This window comes from Gymnoscopelus braueri (assembly GCF_963280865.1).
Source record: "Gymnoscopelus braueri genome assembly, chromosome: 1".
NCBI classification, from domain to species: domain Eukaryota; kingdom Metazoa; phylum Chordata; class Actinopteri; order Myctophiformes; family Myctophidae; genus Gymnoscopelus; species Gymnoscopelus braueri.
This window is the reverse complement of record NC_137603.1, coordinates 40971309-40989635: the sequence shown is the minus strand read 5'-3', so window position 1 is coordinate 40989635 and position 18327 is coordinate 40971309. Positions and strand designations below refer to the sequence as shown.

Sequence of the window (18327 nt, the reverse complement as noted above, 5' to 3'; positions counted from 1 at the left end):
AATACGGTTACACCTACATGTATAAAAATCGGTACACACCTGTATCATGTCCCCACTTACGAAAAAGTCTCTTGGAGCCGTGACCGAAACCAAACAGGAAGTCAGCCATTTTTTATTTATAGCACCGTTTTTGTGCATTTCAGGCCGCGTTTACGCTTTAACGAACTCCTCCTAGGCGGATTGTCGGATCCGCCTCAAATTCGCTCAGAGTACACAAAAGACATTAACAATGAAAAGTTATCAAAAGCTTGAGTTTTCGTAAAACGGCATGACCGTGGCGAAGCGTCCAACTTCAATGCCAAACAGGAAGGGAAAATAGCCGATCTACAATTCCTATTGGCTTAGCTTTAAACAGCCATAACTTTGGTTCGCAGTATGCTACCGAGTACAAATTTGGTATGTGGACTAAGACCACCAATAGGGACGAGCTGTAATTTCTGAAGCCCCGCCCCCTCTGTCTTCCTCTTGGGTGGCCTTTAAACAGCCATAACTCGAGTTTGCAGCATGCTACCGAGTACAAATTTGGTATGTGGACTTAGACCACCAATAGGAACGATCTGTAATTTCTGAAGCCCCGCCCCCTCTGTCTTCCTATTGGCTGGCCTTTAAACAGCCATAACTCGAGTTCGCAGTATGCTACAGAGTACAAATTTGGTATGTGGACTAATACCACCAATAGGGATGAGCTGTAATTTCTGAAACCCCCCCCCTTTATCTTCCTATTGGCTGGCCTTGAAACAGCTATAACTCCAGATGGCAGCATGCTACTGAGTCCAAATTTGGTGGGTGGACTTAGACCACCAGTAGGGACGAGCTGTAATTGCTGAAGCCCCCTCTGTCTTCCTATTGGCTGGGCTTTAAACAGCCATAACACTGGTTCCGAGCATAGAATACCTACGAAATTTGCTGGGTACACTTATACGGCTAATAGGGACAGGCTGAAATTGCTTAAGCCCCGCCCTCTGTGTTCCTATTGGCTGCGCTTTAAACAGCCGTATCTCCGGTTCCAAGCATCGAATACCTCCAAAACGTCCTAGGTACACTTAGACGGCCAATAGGGACAGGCTGATGTTTCAGCTATGTAGCTTAACTGTTCAGCTGATTGCTATACAGGCTTGTATCGTAGACAGAACGTCGAGGGCCCGGTCATCGCTGCTTGCAGCTTTAATTATTATTATTATTATTGTTGTTTGTTTTTAATATTTAGCACTTTGAGATTTGGTTCAAATATAAAGTGCATTACAAATAAAATGTATTATTATTATTATTATTATTATTAAAATCAAGACATTGTTTTCATGGTTTCATGCTTCTGTCAGCTACAGAATATAATAGGATATTGGTATATGACACTTAACATTAACTTGTTCTAGTAGAGTATAGTTAATGTTTTATTGTGCTTTAGTTACATTATAACTGATTGATTATAGAATAGTTCATATAACATTAGACATAATCATGGATTAAACCTGAGTGTGTGTTGCTAGTGTGTACTATATTCTGAGTATAGGTTGTTTCAGCCTCAGTAACCACATCAAAACACAAATCACTGTTTAATGTTGAGCTGAACATTGCTATATGCTAAACATGACCTTAATTTGAATATCAAAGCAACAAAACAGACCAGGATTTTATCATGCCTTTTTATCAGCAATAGAATTGGAGATTTCACATTTAAAGTGTTACATGTTTCATTACAGATTTGGCGTTGAAAACACAAGAGGATACAAAGCTTATTGAATTCTACCGAAACAAACTCCAAATGAATGTTGAGGAACCGTTCACATGTTTACCCGAGGGGTCAGTCAAACGGACAGATAAGGAGGATTTTGAAGTTTGCTACACACATGTCAGCATCATACATATGGACGACACAGAGATCAGCTGTGAGCATGAGGTGAGACAGATGGAGAGAAACACATGGCAGGAGATCCAGCAGAGTGAAATGGTGATGAAGAAAGCAAGGCAGGAGATCCAACTCAGTGACATCTTTAAACACCCTTCTGGAAAAAACAAACGCATAAGAACAGTGATGTCTATTGGTAATGCAGGAGTTGGCAAAACCTTTCTCATACACAAGTTTGTCTCTGATTGGGCAAAGAAAAAACATCAAACTCCTCACCTCACATTTGTGTTCCAATTCCGCCACCTGAATTTGCTGCAGGGACGACGGTTCAGTTTGGCACAGCTAATTCACGAAGGCATCGATGCAACCAAATGCATCCCAGAAGAGGCTCTTAATGACATCTTCACCAAGCTGCAGAAGTCAGGAAACTCAAATTATGACAACAGCCTCTTCAAACTTCTGTTTGTATTTGATGGTTTAGACGAAAACGTCCTTCCGCTGCACTTTGAGAATAAGCCTAAGTCTAACCATGAATACTCTGATGACTTCTTCCGACCCGTCCCCCTGGAAGAGCTGCTGGTAAACCTCATGAAAGGGAAACTGCTTCGCTGTGCTCACATCTGGATAACCACTCGCCCTGCTGCAGCCAAAAAGATCCCATCTCAGTTTGTTGACATGTTGATGGAGGTGAAAGGGTTCACTGATGCCAAGAAGGAGGAGTACTTCAGGAAGAGATTCAGGAAGAAATTGAGTGATGAAAAGGATGATGAAAAGGATGATGAGGAGCTGGCCAGCATAATCATCTCACACCTGAAGACATCAAAGAACCTCCACATCATGTGTGAAATCCCAGTCTTTTGTTCGATGGCTGCCAACGTTCTCTATAACCTTTTGAAGACAGATAAGAAGAAAGATCAGCTGCTGAAGATAGATGAGAAGAAAGTACAGCTGCCAAAGACCATCAATGAGATTTACTGCTACTTCCTGATGGATCAGACAAATAGGAAGAAGCTGAAGTATGATGAGACATATGAGGTCGATCAACAGCAGCTCATGGAGACTGACAGGGTGGTTCTTCTGAAGCTGGGCAGGCTGGCGTTTGAACATCTGGAGAAAGGTAGCATCATTTTCTACCAAGAAGACCTGGAAGTATGTGGTCTTGATGTGAAAGATGCATCACTGTACTCAGGAGTGTGCACAGAGATCTTCAAAGGAGAGCGTGTGCTCTTCCAGAAAAAGGTCTACTGCTTTGTTCATCTGAGCCTCCAGGAGTTCCTGGCTGCAGTCTACCTGTTCCACTGTTTCACAGAGAAGAACATGAAGGTACTGAAGACATTCCTTGGGGGGGAGGGGGAAGATATGACCCTGGATGTCTTCCTGGCAAAAGCCATGTACAAAGCCCTGATGAGTGAAAATGGCCACCTGGACCTCTTTGTCCGCTTCCTTCATGGCCTCACACGGGAGTCCAACCAGAGACTGTTAGGAGGCCTGCTGGGTCAGACAGAGAACAGTCCAGAGATCATCCAGAGAGCCATCAACAAGCTGAGGGAGATGAATAACCCCTGGGCCTCTCCTGACAGATTTATCAACATCGTCCAGTGTTTGATGGAGTTGAACTACCACTCAGTACATGAGGAGATCCTACAGTACCTGAAGTCAGGGGACAGATCAAAGACAGAACGGTCTCCAACGGAGTGTTCCGCTCTGGCCTTCATGCTGCAGATGTCAGAGGAGGTTGTGGATGAGTTGTACGTGGACACATACAACACATCATATGAGGGGCGAAGGAGACTGCTCCCAGCTGTGAGGAACAGCAGAAAGGCTCGGTTAGTAGTCATGTGAATAGAAAACTTACTAGAACAGAGTCAGTCTACCTTCACACCACTACACTATAACTAGAAATGGTAAACATAAAACATTGGACCCCACTTTGAGTTCTAGGCGGTCCCCATCAAAATAAGGAATGGTTTAAACACTAAACCTATTTCATACTTCAGCTATTTGAAAATAGCCGATCTAAAAGCTCATGTGTCGCGACACGCGTGAGCTTGTAGATCAGCTATTTCGTCTTTCTAATTTTTACTTGAACAATTGAGAAACATTTTGAATAACTTTGACATTTTTAACAGTCTTCTCTTATGGGGGTCCCTGACACAAAATATTTTCAGATGGGGTCAAAGACATAATTTTCTTTTGAGAACCACAAATGTAAAAGATCCAGCAATAACCACATCTGTCTGGGTCTCACATAGTGACTGTGGTGTTGTGTTTATGTATAGACAAATCCACAGAGCGCTGCCCTGTAGTTGTGCATTCATTATTGCGGCATCAAACGCCTGCTGCGGTTTGCATTCTGCTCGCTTTACCTGCTATTTTAACTAAATGCTCTGGCAGATACAAAGTGTCACTGACGTGCATCAAGTTATGACACTTGTTCACATTGGAAGTGTCAAATAGTTTATAATATTCTGCTGCACGACGACAGCTGGCGGGGGATGTACCCCACATAGACTTGCACGCACGCACGCACACACACAAGAATAAAGAATAAAAGTACCTGATCCAGCAGCAAATAAAGAAATAAAGTTTTAAGGTCTACTTTTCTTTAGTGTGAACTGTGAAGAACGATGGTTCAAACGTTATATTCCCAAAAATAGATATCCATTAAACTGTGAGTGTGTAGGCACCACCTGTATGAGCCTCATTCATTGTTTATTTTGCATCGGGAGTGCCCTCGCATCCACCAACACATTAACTCCCCAAAAAGTCAGGCTCACTTCAGAGACAAGAAGTAATGTAACACAAACTTATTGCACTCCTCTTTCACTGTCAGTGAAAGAACAGTGGTTAATTCACAGGTGAAGACCGCTATGTGATTGTTGACAAGATATTAACGTGTGGAGCAGGCACGTGCAGGGGGGGGGGGAGGGGGGGGGGCTTTTGGTGCTTGGGAACCTGCCCTTTTGCCTCTGATGCCCAAAGTGCCCTTTTGCCCTGTTCTTTTTTGTAACACCCGTGGCCCTTATCAAGAAATTTGACAAATAATTTCACTATCATAATTATTATTTATAATATTATAATTTAAATAAGCTGGCTGCCATCAGTCAGTTTTAGTTTTCACTAATATAATGCAGTGATGTCATAGTGCCCCTCCCACCTCGTTAATCTTGCAGCTGCATTGCAAACAACTTGAGACAGGCACTCCGCAAGCATGGTAAGTTCACTCCCCCATCAATAAATTGTTGCTTTTACACTTTTTTTGTGCGGATAAGCTACAACACTAATCCAATATCTTAAAGTCGGTCGTCGTCTTTGTGATGTGGTTGAAATGATTAATAATTGCTGTGCAGACAAATATTATAGAGTATTTGACACTTCCAATGTGATCAAGAGGCCTAACCAGTGACACTTTGTATCTGGCAGAGCATTTGTGTCCGGGCGTATCTGACATTTAGTCATCACGGCTGCTAATTGTTCAGCAGAGTAGAAAAACCTTGGTTGATTCGTTTTTGTCTCAAATGTGCTAAAGCCACAGTAGCAATCCGGTAATATCAGGCTACTTTTCACTTAAATGTCAGAGCTTAACTCGGCATGTAAATATGACATAAATGCATCAATGTGTAAGTGAAATCGAAAATATGTCTTGGTCCGCCGAGAGTTCGCCAGGAGTTAATAGTTAAGCTAATTTCATTGTGTTAAAATACGATAGAATGCTAACGAGCTAGCTAGCCAGTTAGCCTGCCGCAGGCAGCTAGCTTGCCATTGTATAGTTGTTGTAAACAATAACATCCCATCCCATATGGATGGGATACAATACAGTGGACTAATCCACTGTATTCAGCAAATTCGAGAATAAAAACGCTTCTTTATCGGGTAATCCGTTGTCGTGGATCCACACAGCTCCCAGGCCTTATGATACGCGGTAGAAATTCCGGGTCCAGATCTATGCTGTTCTGGTGCTTTTCCGGGTGGGGAACTGCTGGTCTGGAACCAGCATCCTATCCAAAATAAGCGAGGCAGGTTTTATATTGTATATTCACTGAAGGATTCACTGTATAATACATAACTATCAAATGCTTTCGGCCAAAGGGTGGCGCTAGATGAAAGGCTGTGAGGTCACTTCATCAGTAGGGTTCATTCTCCAGGGAGCATCAATGTGACAATCCTCACATTAGATTTTCATCATGTTTGCAAGTGGACATTTTGGTCTAAAGGTGGCACTGAAGACAGATCATGTGGTCAGTAAAAGCAGTAGGTTTAATCCTGTGGGGAGAATGAATGTGATCAACAAGTTTCATGACAATCTGACCAGTACATTCAGAAATGTTGTGTGACAGTGAACATTTTGACCTAATGGTGGCACTAGAGGAAAGACTAGTTGGTCACTAAAATCAGTAGGGGTCATCCTCTGGGGAGCAGGAAGGTGAACAGCCTGTATTTATATTATTTTTTACAAGATATGTTGTTGTTTATGATGTTTATGCAAGCTCTTAATGTGCTGTGTTGCGACATGTTGTGAGCTTCAGATCTGCCATTTTGGCTGAATGTTCACCCAGAATAGATTCACTGGCCAAATGGTGGCGCTCTACCTTACAATATGTGCAACATTTCTAACTAGATAGAAGATCTCTTCATTGACAGTGAATGTGGCCTAATAGTCCTGTAGCAGAGGCCCTCCGATTTTGTTTTTTCTTATCTTTAGGGTCTTCCATTAATTAAATGGATTGTTGTGAAAATTTATTTTGGGGCAAAATTCGTTTTTTTGGCTATTCTTTAGAACTACCCCAGTCTCTGAAAAAGGCAAATCTGAATAGGGCAAAGGTAACCAAATATGCTATAACTTGAGAATGCTCACTCTTATCTTCATCAAATTTGCTGAGGTATGAACCAGGTTTCTACCCTACATCACCAAATAGTCAGAATGTAATTTACCTAAAGAAATACTGCAATATAGTCCTTTAAACATACCTTTAGTTTAGGCGGAAATTGTACTTTTGTAGTGAGGACTCCTCTTCTTTCCCTCATTTAGAAAAAAAACATACATTTATGTCAAATAAGCTGTTACTGCATAGCCTAAGATGCTATTAAACAATAACCAGTGGTTGTGTGGAGAGATCTAGTACAGTTTTATTGCAAATGAGACTTCTTTAGACATACCCCTAATCACAGTATTTGTGTAATGCTTCTCTGTATTGAGGCCTGCAATTCTCAACAAAATTAATTAATCTATGCACCTTTGATTTGGATGTGTATATAAAAAAGTTCTTACTACTGAAATCATAAATTCATATTTCCATTAATTAATGACATGGCTTCATGTTGCCCCTGCCACACACACAGTGGCGGAACAACTGAAAGCCGGGCCGGGAGGCACAGCGCAGTGATCAGGCCCCCCCTGCGCATGCACGCACGCGTGAGGGATGTGCTTTTTGGGGGGCTTTTTGTCACTTTATTTCGGTTTTAGGGTTAGGGTAGGGTTAGGTTAGGGTTATGTTGTTTAATTCTTATTTTTGCCTGATTTTACCGATTTATTATCTGACGGCCCGGGCCCTCCTGGGTCGCGGGCCCGGAGGCGGCCGCCTCCCTGGCCTCCCCGGACGCTCCGCCACTGCACACACAGCAATCATGTGTGAGTGTGATTGAATATGGTGCTGTACTTTGCTCACATACATAATTGCCTCAACATTGCCCCAAATGGTGCCCCAAAATCACAACAATAGATATCCAGGGAAGGTTAAACAATGCCAACTGAGAAGGAATTTGACTTTTAATTTGATTTGTACTTTTATTTGGTATATGTAAAGTACAAAAAGTAAAGTGTTATTCCAACATAAAAATAATAACGGGTGCATATATGAAAAAAAGCACCGTACCCTAAACATTTTTAACAAAATGTTTCTCAACAGTTTTTTGTAGGTGTCCTGAATAACATACTAAAAGTTTACCAAAGTTTGACCACTTTTAAGGTGTTATTTTCAAGATGGCATCCAAGATGGCCAAAAAAACATTAAAGTAGCTTAATTCCTTCATTATCTATCCTAGACAAGTACGTGTCTAATCCCATGTTTTGGGGGCCTGGGAATCCAATTAGATAATTGTGAAATCCAATATTTTGTTTGTGACTCTATTAAAACACTCTGAAATGGTCACCCGTTTAACTAATTAAATAATAAATGCCTTATATTTCTTTTTTACTGGAACAAGGCTTCAAGATATCCTCAAAACACAACAAAACTAATAGTCACAATTTGCAGTAATTCAGAAGGTGGTGGCAGAGAATATTGTCAGTTGATAGATAGTATTGTTTTCAATATTGAAAGGTTTTGGATAGCTCTGTGGATCAAATTTAGCCCAAACTAAATTCATCTTTGACTATACACCCCACCCCAAAAAAATCTCTCTGCACCCCTCCCCTTATCCACCCAACTTCATAACTCCTCCCCTACATACAAGAGAATATTTATTTTTCTCGTGGACAAGCGCAGTGTCATCTTGTAGACACAAGATTTTGAAAAACATTAAATAGATGTTTTAACACATTAGGAAGGCAATCAGTGTGAGTGTGCAAAGAGGGGTGGGGGTGGTTATGGAGGTTAGTGTAGAGCTGTCAGAACCGAGTATCTACTGGGTGCCTAGAGAGAGGGGAGTATGGGGGGTGGGTCTGGTCTAGAGTTTAGTGGGCCTAGGGTTCCCCTCAGGTGGGTAGAGGGGAGTATGGGGTCACTGGATTGCTCCCTGGGCACTTGGAGCGCAGATGAGCCAAGTTAGGAGCCAAGGAGACCTTGAGCTTCTCCTCTCCCCCATGTCCGACGTGCAAACCCTCCAACAGAAATTATAGACCTCCACATATTGCAAGACTGTGTCATATACATATGTATGTATGCTGGCCCCAAATGGACCACCTGGCGGGTCTGGCTGGCTCCTATGCCCGAGATAGGCGCTCGTGAGTTAGCCTGGTAAACCCCCCCTCCGGAAAATCTCATTTCCATTTGATTTCAGGAAGGAGTCTGGCCTGAAGGTTTGTATGGGCGTTTCTAGCGCATTACCAAAAAACCGAGCCTATCAGCGTCGTCGCTCATCGTTCTGTGATTGACAGCGAAAGTTGGCCAATCAGGTGGCGAGTTCGAGTGAGCCCGAATGTCACCGAGTGCAGTCTGAGTGCAGCTGACAAAACACAAACGGCAGCCATCTTTTCTGTCCGCTATTATCTCCGCTGTTTTAAAACTTCAAAAAGCTCTCAAACTTCTATTTTGAGGCACGGAATTTACTTATAAGATATCGTTTGGATAGAATGTAGTTGTTTAACTTCATACATGTGGTCAATTAATCATGACAGAGCCTATTTAAAAATAAAAATTTAGAGAACCGGCAGGGGCGGGCAGTGACACACATGTATCCGAATAAGGCAACCTATTTTGGGCATGGCCGTCTCAAAAGTCCCGTTGCTTCACATTAGTCTGGAAGTGGTAAAAATGCACTGGCTGAAGTGGGACACTGCTGATTGGCTGAAGGGGTTGTCAGTCAACGGTAATACTCCCGCCCAACTCCAGCCCACAGCCACAATTGCAGAATGGGCGATCATGCCAGACTCACTCCTGAAATAAATTACAAATGAGATTTCCGGAGGGAGGGTTTACCAGGCTACTCGTGAGTGGGCATAGGCGTTCGTGAGGAGGGTCGGCCCCCCCCATAGTGGTGGTGCATGACTGTGTGTCAGGCAGACAAGGGTGTATGTCGGACTGGCTCACAGGAGAGTCGGTGGTGGCTGACCATTAATATTCCCAGGGGCCCCCAGTGACTTATCATTATGGCTCAGAGTGTCCTCTCCCCTCTCCAGAACAGCTCCAGAACAAAAACTTGGTGTTTGCCGAAAGCAATGCTTGTTTGTTAGATAGCAGCAGAGAGACAGCCCCCTATGGGCGTGGAGGTCGGTTAGATTGGGATTCTATGGGGAGACTGGAGCCCAGGGTGTCATGGGCTGTCCCCCTATACGGACCTTCTTGCTGTTAAAATTATCCAGAAAAAAAGATCAAGGTTCAAGCTTATTGCCAGCAGTACCAATCACAAAATAAAGACATGTAAAATTTATTTTGCACTAAAACCTCACACAACTACTAGTCTCAGGAATAAGGAGATGTTTTTGACAAGCACATCTGCGCCTTATCCACGCCACACTCCTCCACCACCCCTGCCTAGACACCCAGACACTAGTCTCGCGTGGCCAGACTGTTGCCTCCCACAATTTTCTAATGTTTCCGGTCATACAGTCTGGGACTCGGAAGCTCTGATCATGATTTGAATATAAACCGGATGTGAAGCTTCCTCCCCACTTCCGTTTCGTCTTTACAGTCGCGCAAATTTATCCGACTATAAATCAAAATCATTTAAGTATATTTAGCTTGCTGCTTAGCAGAAATGGAAATTAAAAAAGAAAATGTAAAGATATTTTAAAATATATTTTCGTGAACGGAAGTGCCAGTTTCCTCAATCGGATTTTGGGAGTTGTAGTTCCAGACTGTATATGGCATTCGGAGATTGTGGAATAGTTGTCTGGCTACGTGAGACTACCCAGACACTAGATACATGTTGTGATAGCTCTGTACTGACTTGCACACCCTCTTAGGCCCATAAGGGGTCATTTCTCTCCACTGTATCCCCACTGAGGAGTCCATCTTCCCCATAGACCAGACAAGTGGCCATTGTTTTTGAGTGTAGCGTTGTGAGCTTGTACATCGGCTATTTTCACAATGTTTGCCTCTTTCTTACCTAATATTTGAGATAATATTGAGTCTTAAGAGTAATTACATTGTAACTTTAGAAATGTGCAGATACCCTGTAAACACTTATACTGTATGTTGGTTTGTTTACTGTTGAGTGATAAAACAATGTTGCACATCAAGCTAACCATCTGGGGGCCCCCCAAAATCATTTGGGGGACCCCCAGTTTGGGAACCAGACACCTTTACAAACAAATTGGTGAAAACATTTCTCGTGAGGAATTTCTTCCAAGATTTGTGTAATATTCCCAGTCTATCATATTGGCAGCCATGTTTTTACAACTGTCACAGTACCACCCAGTAATAATCAGGGTTGGGAGGGTTACTTTTAAAAAGGAATCCCCTACAGTTACAAGTTACTTGCTAAAAAATGTAGTCAGTAACGTAATCCCGATTACTCCATTTAAAAAGTAACTACTAGTTACTTTCAGTTACTTTTGGATTACTTTTAAGCAAAACTCTATTTAATTAGATAATACAAGTTTTACCATTGATAGACAAGAATGTTGAGCCTATGAAATTAAGATAAGGACAACAGAAATATGGTTAAGGTCATTTAATTGTTAAGAATTTGACCTCTCAGTTACATTACTGTACAGTCATTATGTCAACTAATAACAGATCATAAGAAAATGCATCTTGACCTACAGTACGATTTTGATTGTTTGACAACCAACACTAGCTCATTTCAAATAACACAACCGTCCCCATGGGATCTAATCTCCATCCATGTGTGGTCAAAGTGGCAAATAAAATCTCTTTTTGACATTCCTGGCTGACACTCATTTAGATAGACATGGCTATCTAAAAGAGTTAAAAATTTACTAGACAGTAAAGACTCAAAGAACTCAGCTCTATACAATTATATTTATACCGTAGGCTACTCTTTAAAGGAGAGATCCGGACATTTTAAGTGTTATCTTTGATGTGTCGCTAATCACTCACCATCATTGAAATGGACGTTGAGTTATTCCAGAGAGTCCTGTGTCATGCAGTCTGGCGACCACCTCCGTGGCATAATGGGAGCCCGTGTAAGAGTGAAATTCGTCGTTTATAATCGATTCAAAGTCTGTTTTTTTTCTCCTAGTACTCATTGTGGAGTCTCATGATACCCTAACAGGCACTGAAAGTCCCCGACGAGCTAACGCTAATGCAGAACGAGCTAACGCTGGTTGCTTGTTTCTCTCCCTGGCAACACCGAGTTGCCAGGTTCTGGGAGATAAAGGCTAGATAAAATAAATAAAATTACAGGCACAGACTATATTCCCTAAGGCTATACACAGACTAGATAAAATAAATAGAATATACCAAGTTACTATCAGAACCTACTAGTAACAATCAGAACCAAAGAAAGACACTTTAATAGATGATAGTCCCTTTAACCAAACCATCTGATCAGTTTAAGGTTAAGAGTAAAGGCTTTTATGCAGGAACATCACTGCAAAGAGGACGGAAAAGAGAGCCACGAATAACATCTGAAAGAGAGTCAATCAAAAGTAAGCCGTGGGCAGTGCTCAGTGCTGTATTTCCGAAAGCACCCCTAGTATCTCCCCGTCTGCAGTGTTGCCTGGTCTGATTATTATAAGCCACATTGGGCAAATTTTTCTGAAGTTGCTTGTAAATAATGGTAGAACGGTTGTGAGCTTGTAGATCGTCTATTTTCAAATAGCCAACATATATAAATATGCACATTGTTTAATGGACGACATATATAGCTTTGAAGTGCTCGTGTGGCCTTTTATAGTCGCTTCTTTTGGGCTTGTTTTCATAGACCTGGTTGCTTATTTCTCTCGCAAAGTCTGGCAACACAGCTCCTGACACAGCAGCAGCCTCCACTGTGAGGATTTTACACAGAGAGAGGTGCGCGCTGCGCTCAACTCCAATCCATTGCCGTCTGTGCGGAGTGTGCGCTCTTGCAGGTGGTTGTTTGGTGTTATAATAATTTATAACTTGTTTGTAAAATTAATGAGGGGAAGGGGAGAATGTAATCCTCCTGTAACGCCCGTTACAACACCCCCGTTACTGTAATCCAGATTACACATTTTAAAATGTACTCTTAAGACGTTACCGTTATGTTTTTTTTTTACTCTGATTACGTAACGGTGTTACATGTAATCCGTTACTTCCCAACCCTGCTAATAATTAATGTATTCCTTAATGGTATCAAAATAAATCTTGAAAGCTTCAACAGAATGTGAATTACATGTATAGGTGATGAATTCACCAATCCTGGGCATTATGGCATGTAGAAAAGGGAGAAATGTCAAATTACTAGGGCCGGGACTTTATCGCGTTAATTTCGATCAATTAATTACAGAAAAATTATCGCGTTAAAAAGATTTACACATTTTAATCGCACCTATTTTTGTCCTATCAGAAGCTGTAATGCATGACCCCTTCCCACGCGCGCGTTTGTCCCGTTTAGGGGGAGGGGGCGGCGGTGCGCTGGGGGGAGGGGGGGGGGGGGGTGCACGATGCTGTGCGGGTAACATGCGCGCGCTTGTAGATCTGCGATTTTCACATGGTTACTGTATGTTTTATAATAATAATCGAAATCTACAAAGTAACTTGTAACTACAGTTTTCAAATAATTGTAGAGTAAAAGTAAAATATTTGCCTCTGAGATATAGTGGAGTTACTGGAGTAGAAGTAAAGTATTAGAAATTGGAAATACTCGAGTCAAGTGCAAATACCTCAAAATTGTACTTAAGTACAGTTCTTAAGTACATGTACTTAAAGACGTATGCCAAAATCCATTTGAAAAAATTGCTTTTCTCTGTTCTCAGGTCAAATATTGATATGCGATTAAAATGCGGTTAATTGCGATTAATTAATTACAAAGCCTCTAATTAATTAGATTTTTTTTTAATCGAGTCCCAGCCCTACAAATTACATTACGTTAAATATGCTTTTAACCAATTGCTTTAATATATAATTGTACTTATAATCACTTGACTATAATTTATATATGCTAATTGGATTCCTAGATCACCAAAACATGGGGTTATGCACCAAAATTACTTGTGTAGGGCAAATAATGAAGGAGTAATGGTCTTTTAAGGAACTGGTGGCGGCCATCTTGGAAATTTGACATTTCTAATGATCAGACTTTGGTAAACTTTTGTTATTAAGTACACCTGATACTACAATAAACCATTGAGAAACCTTTTGTTCTACTTATTTTGGGGTCAAACCATATTTGCACCCGCCTATAATGTTTTATTTCCAGAGAAGGGGTATGTCTAAAGAAGTCTAATTGTCTCCGCCAGGCCGAAAGGCATGGCGAGAGAGTATGTTTTGCCCCCTATCTGTGTGTGTGTGTGTGTGCGTGTGTGCGCGTGCGTGCGTGCGTGCGTGCATGCGTGCGTGCGTGCGTGCGTGCGTGCGTGCGTGCGTGCGTGCGTCCGTCCGTCCGTCCGTCCGTCCGTCCGTCCGTCCGTCCGTGACCAGCTAATCTCCGGCACCGTTGGCTTGATCGCAGCAAAACTGTGCACACACACTCCCTGGATGCCAGTTATGGGCCTGTTATAGCGCCACCAGGAGGCCACAATAACCTACCTGACCTGGCTCCGAGGAGCACTTTTTCTAGTTTGCAATAAAACTGTACTAGATCTCTCCACACAACCACTGGTTATTGTTTAATAGCATCAATCTGTTTGATCATCTCTGATTTTACATTTAATCTTTACAGACTTGTTGGCTTTGACCGCTACCAACAGCTCGAACACGCACACTATGAAGTTGTGGCTTCAGCTCTCAGCTCTAATCCTTCACATCTAACAGAGCTGGACCTCAGTGGGAACAAACTGCAGGATTCATTCACAGAGATGCTCAAAGTGAAGAGGCCTCATCGTACGGATTCATTCATCGAGCTGCTCTCTGCTGGACTGAAGAGTCCACATTGTAGACTGCAGATTCTAAGGTGAGATTATTTTACCAGCATTATCTTTATTAATTATGTTTTGTAATATCTGTCTATCTGTCTAACTGTCTATCTATCTATCTATCTATCTATCTGTGTTGTTTTCGGTGACGATAACGACTGATTTAGTTAACGCCCCTTTTTTCATGACGAAGACGAGACGGTGGCGAGCTAAACAAAGCTCTTTGATGACTAAAATATAACAAGACATATGTGTCATTTTCGTTGACAAGACGGGACAAAATGGTTACTGGGTGGTCTATCTGAAGTTCAAAATGTATGAAAAGCTCAAAATATTATAGCCACCCTTCAGTGTGTTTCTATGGGGGATTAATGGCCAGTCATAGGGAGGGTTCTAGGACGCATAGCAACATCCGGCTCTGTGATTGGTTGGGATGCCGGCTTACTGGGGCATGTATGGCTCATGTGTTGTTGTCAGCGTGATTGAGTATGAACTCTGGTTGTTGTGAAGAGAGTGGCCTTACGATTACTTACCCCCATACAAGATTTGTGTTTAGGGCTGTCACGATTATGACATTGTACTTATCTAGAACACTACTTTGAAAATTGTCACACCATCACTAACGTTGGGTATATTTTACCCGATATAATAAATTCCTTAAAAAAAACTCATCAAAATATATTAAAGTATAACATTACATGTCAATTTGAGGTAGCCTACTCTTCTTTAACACATTCACTGCCAGAGGTTTTCTAGAACAGGCTGCCAGGCATTTTAACCATTCTGTCTCATCTTTGAGGACCCACAGACTATTTTGTGCTATGAATATGAACACATGGAATATCTCAAAACAAAGATTAGAATCTCTTCTTTCATCTGGAAAAGAAAATGAGTTGATAGCATGTTCCGTTTTTTAGCTATTGGTAGTTGAATACAGCTTGTTTTCACAAAAGAATGCTGCATTTCTTTAGAATCAGAGTTATGAGCATTTTAGTGAAAGAAACACGTTAGAGGCATAAAAATGGTTTCAAAAGGGATTTGACTTTATGTTGCGCCTTCATTGACATCAGTCATGTATACAATACTTGTTTATAAAAAATACATTTTAAAAAATGCTTTTGAGTGTACATTTATAGCTCTGTTTCACTCCAAAGTGCAAGCTTATTTCAAACAAAAAAAATCAACTCAAGTTATATACATCAAATAATAAATAATAATAATAATAATTCAAAGTTCAAAGTGCAACATCAATAAATTGGTCATCGAGAGCTTCATGAGAACACTTATTTTCCAGTCCAATATTCTATACTGCAGTGGTTTTCAAACCTTTTGTGCCCAAGCCACACCAATGGGCAAGTAAAAATCTCAAGCCACACCTGTATTCATAGCAACAAATAGCAGATCTACAAGCTTTTACTGAGCTTGTAGATCAGCTTTTTTTCCTTTTATGCCATTTATGAAAATAAATAAATACAAATAAGGGATGCCAGGGCATGACTAGGGTTGGGACCCGGAACCGGTTATTTTTCTGACCCGGTTCTTTGAAGAACCGGAGCCGGTTCCATCGTATTTGCATGAACAGTTCCCGCAAACGGTTCCTGGAATTTCGCATCTGTCTTCATTTGGCTCAGCTGTGTGCATTTCAAGCGACTGTGGTGACGTTACGCCACCACCTACACGTGTGAGTGGGGTGGATACGTCCACTGATCTAGGATCAGAATACCACCAGTGTCCTTCGAGTGTGACGGAGTGAATATTGTCAGCTCAGCAGCATATTGAACACACAAAAATCCTCACAAGTGTGGTTGCACTTTACAAGAGAGGAAAATTAGCATGCAAAGTGCATGAAATGCAGTGCAATCCTTTCTTGCAAAGGTGGTAGTACGTCGACTTTAAGTAAATCTCTCCACCAGAGACACAAAAGTTAATCTTATACATTGTACCGTGTCGAGTCTCCGAAAATCTTTACAAGCCAACTCTGTGGCCGTTTCACTATCTCGCCCCTAAACACGGTCGCCCCGGATTGCAACTAACAGTCTGGGGTGAGCGATCTGCGCCTAGCGGTCTCGCCCCTAAACATGGTCGCTCCGGATCGCAACGAACGGTCTGGGGTGAGCGATCTCCTCCTAAACAGGTGGAGAGCGTTTATTTGTTAAGGACGCCCATGCATTCTCCACTGTTGAACGTGCACCCTTTAAGTGCATATCTGCATGCACATAATTATATTGTTGTTGTTAAGTTGAAATAATAGTTGTACAAGTTGTAATAATAGTGTTGTATAATTATTTTGCTGTAGTAATCAATTCATTATTATATAAGTATAATGAATAACATAATATATATATTTATATGTATATCTGTCTGTCTTTCTGTCTGTCTCTCTGTCTGTCTGTCTCTCTCTCACACAGTGAGATGTCTCTGTTCACAAACATTTGCAACCAAATAGACCTGATTCAATAATCTATGCAGTGGTTCTCAACCTTTTCAGGCTGTGACCTCCATAATAATCATATATGAACTGGAGACGTGAGCTCTGTTGTGGTCCCGATCCACAGGTTGAGAACCACTGAAGCAGCGACGTCAAAACCTTTAGGAAAATAGCCGATCTACAAGCTCAGAAGTTGTGACCTTGTAGATCGGCTATTTTCACACGGCACTGTCTGTGTGTGACTGTCTGTGTGTGTGTGTGTGCACAGAGACACACATGCGAGCCGAGCATACCTTAGTCCTCTCCAGTGGCACGGATCTATCCATATAACAAAGAAATAAAACTTCATCCACGGAGTCACAGCGACGGTGAGGCACGTGGGCAGTCCCATAAAACCCTCGCCCGCGCGGGCTGCAAGATCTCTGGATCGTGGTGAGTTTTTCTTTATTTGTTTTCAAAACAACAATGATGGCGGCGCGATCAGAGCAGATCAGATAACGTGCACGTGGACCGCTTACCGTCTGTCCTGCCTGTGTAACTGGTTGGCGCGTGTGCACATACGAGCACAAACGCGAGAATGTCACGGGAACACGCTTGCCTCGTCTCTCAATCACGGGCAGATCAGAGTCAAAATTTGTCAACTTTCGGCTAGTGTCAGGAACAGTTCATCCCCCGCGCGCGTGTGCACGTACGAGTGCGAGAATGTCACGGGCACACGCTTGCCCCGGCTGCTCTCACTGCTCACAGCCTAGTCTAGAGTCAGAATGTGTTCAGACTGTTCACTTTCGGTTTGACCGAGCGGAGTGGCGGACTCCCTGACGTTATCGCGGCTTTAGTGTTTTGTAATAACGTGTTTTGTGTGATCACGTGACTTCTCCGTCATCTAGATGAATGATATTAACCCACGATGTGCCGAACGGCCCAATCCAATGAAAACCACTGAAAAGACCCTATCCCGAGAATTCTCGGGATTGGCAGTAAACCGCTGGATTTTATATCCCGAGAATTCTCGGTATTGGCGGGGAATGTGTTAATATTTCAACATGAAATTCCCCCCCCCCAAAAAACGAAAAACAGAACCTATAAAAAGCAGCAAAATCGGTGAAAAATTTGGGTATTGTTAAAAAATATTCCTAAAAAACAAAATAATGGAGCTGGGAACTTTTCCTTTGGTTCACCCATTCCTGGGACATGTGAGCTGTGTCCAGTGAAGGCACAGTCTAATTGCATCAGCTGACCATTGTGGGAGTATGGGATTTTTCTTTTACCCTCAATCACTAACATTGGGTGAAATTCACCCGAAGACCTGCCTGTAGAAAAAGACAGGGATGGGGGAAACAAACGTACCTTCTATGACGTCAGCCCACATTATGAAAATCATATAATTATAAT

At 42.0% G+C, this 18327-nt stretch overlaps 1 protein-coding gene across 5 annotated transcripts in view; it reads left to right on the top strand.

Annotated features, from left to right (window-relative positions):
- LOC308092288 (uncharacterized protein) overlaps window positions 1-18327 on the top strand; it is a 93949-nt gene that overhangs the window by 40450 nt on the left and 35172 nt on the right. For all 5 annotated transcript variants that reach the window (XR_013933782.1, XM_080438138.1, XM_080438135.1 and 2 more), the window contains exons 10-11: window positions 1701-3672; window positions 14315-14545. Coding sequence is in view for 4 of the 5 variants with exons in the window: in XM_080438138.1 (XP_080294264.1) it covers window positions 1701-3672; window positions 14315-14545 (2203 nt within the window). In the remaining variant the exon portion in view is untranslated. The remainder of the gene's footprint in view (window positions 1-1700; window positions 3673-14314; window positions 14546-18327) is intronic.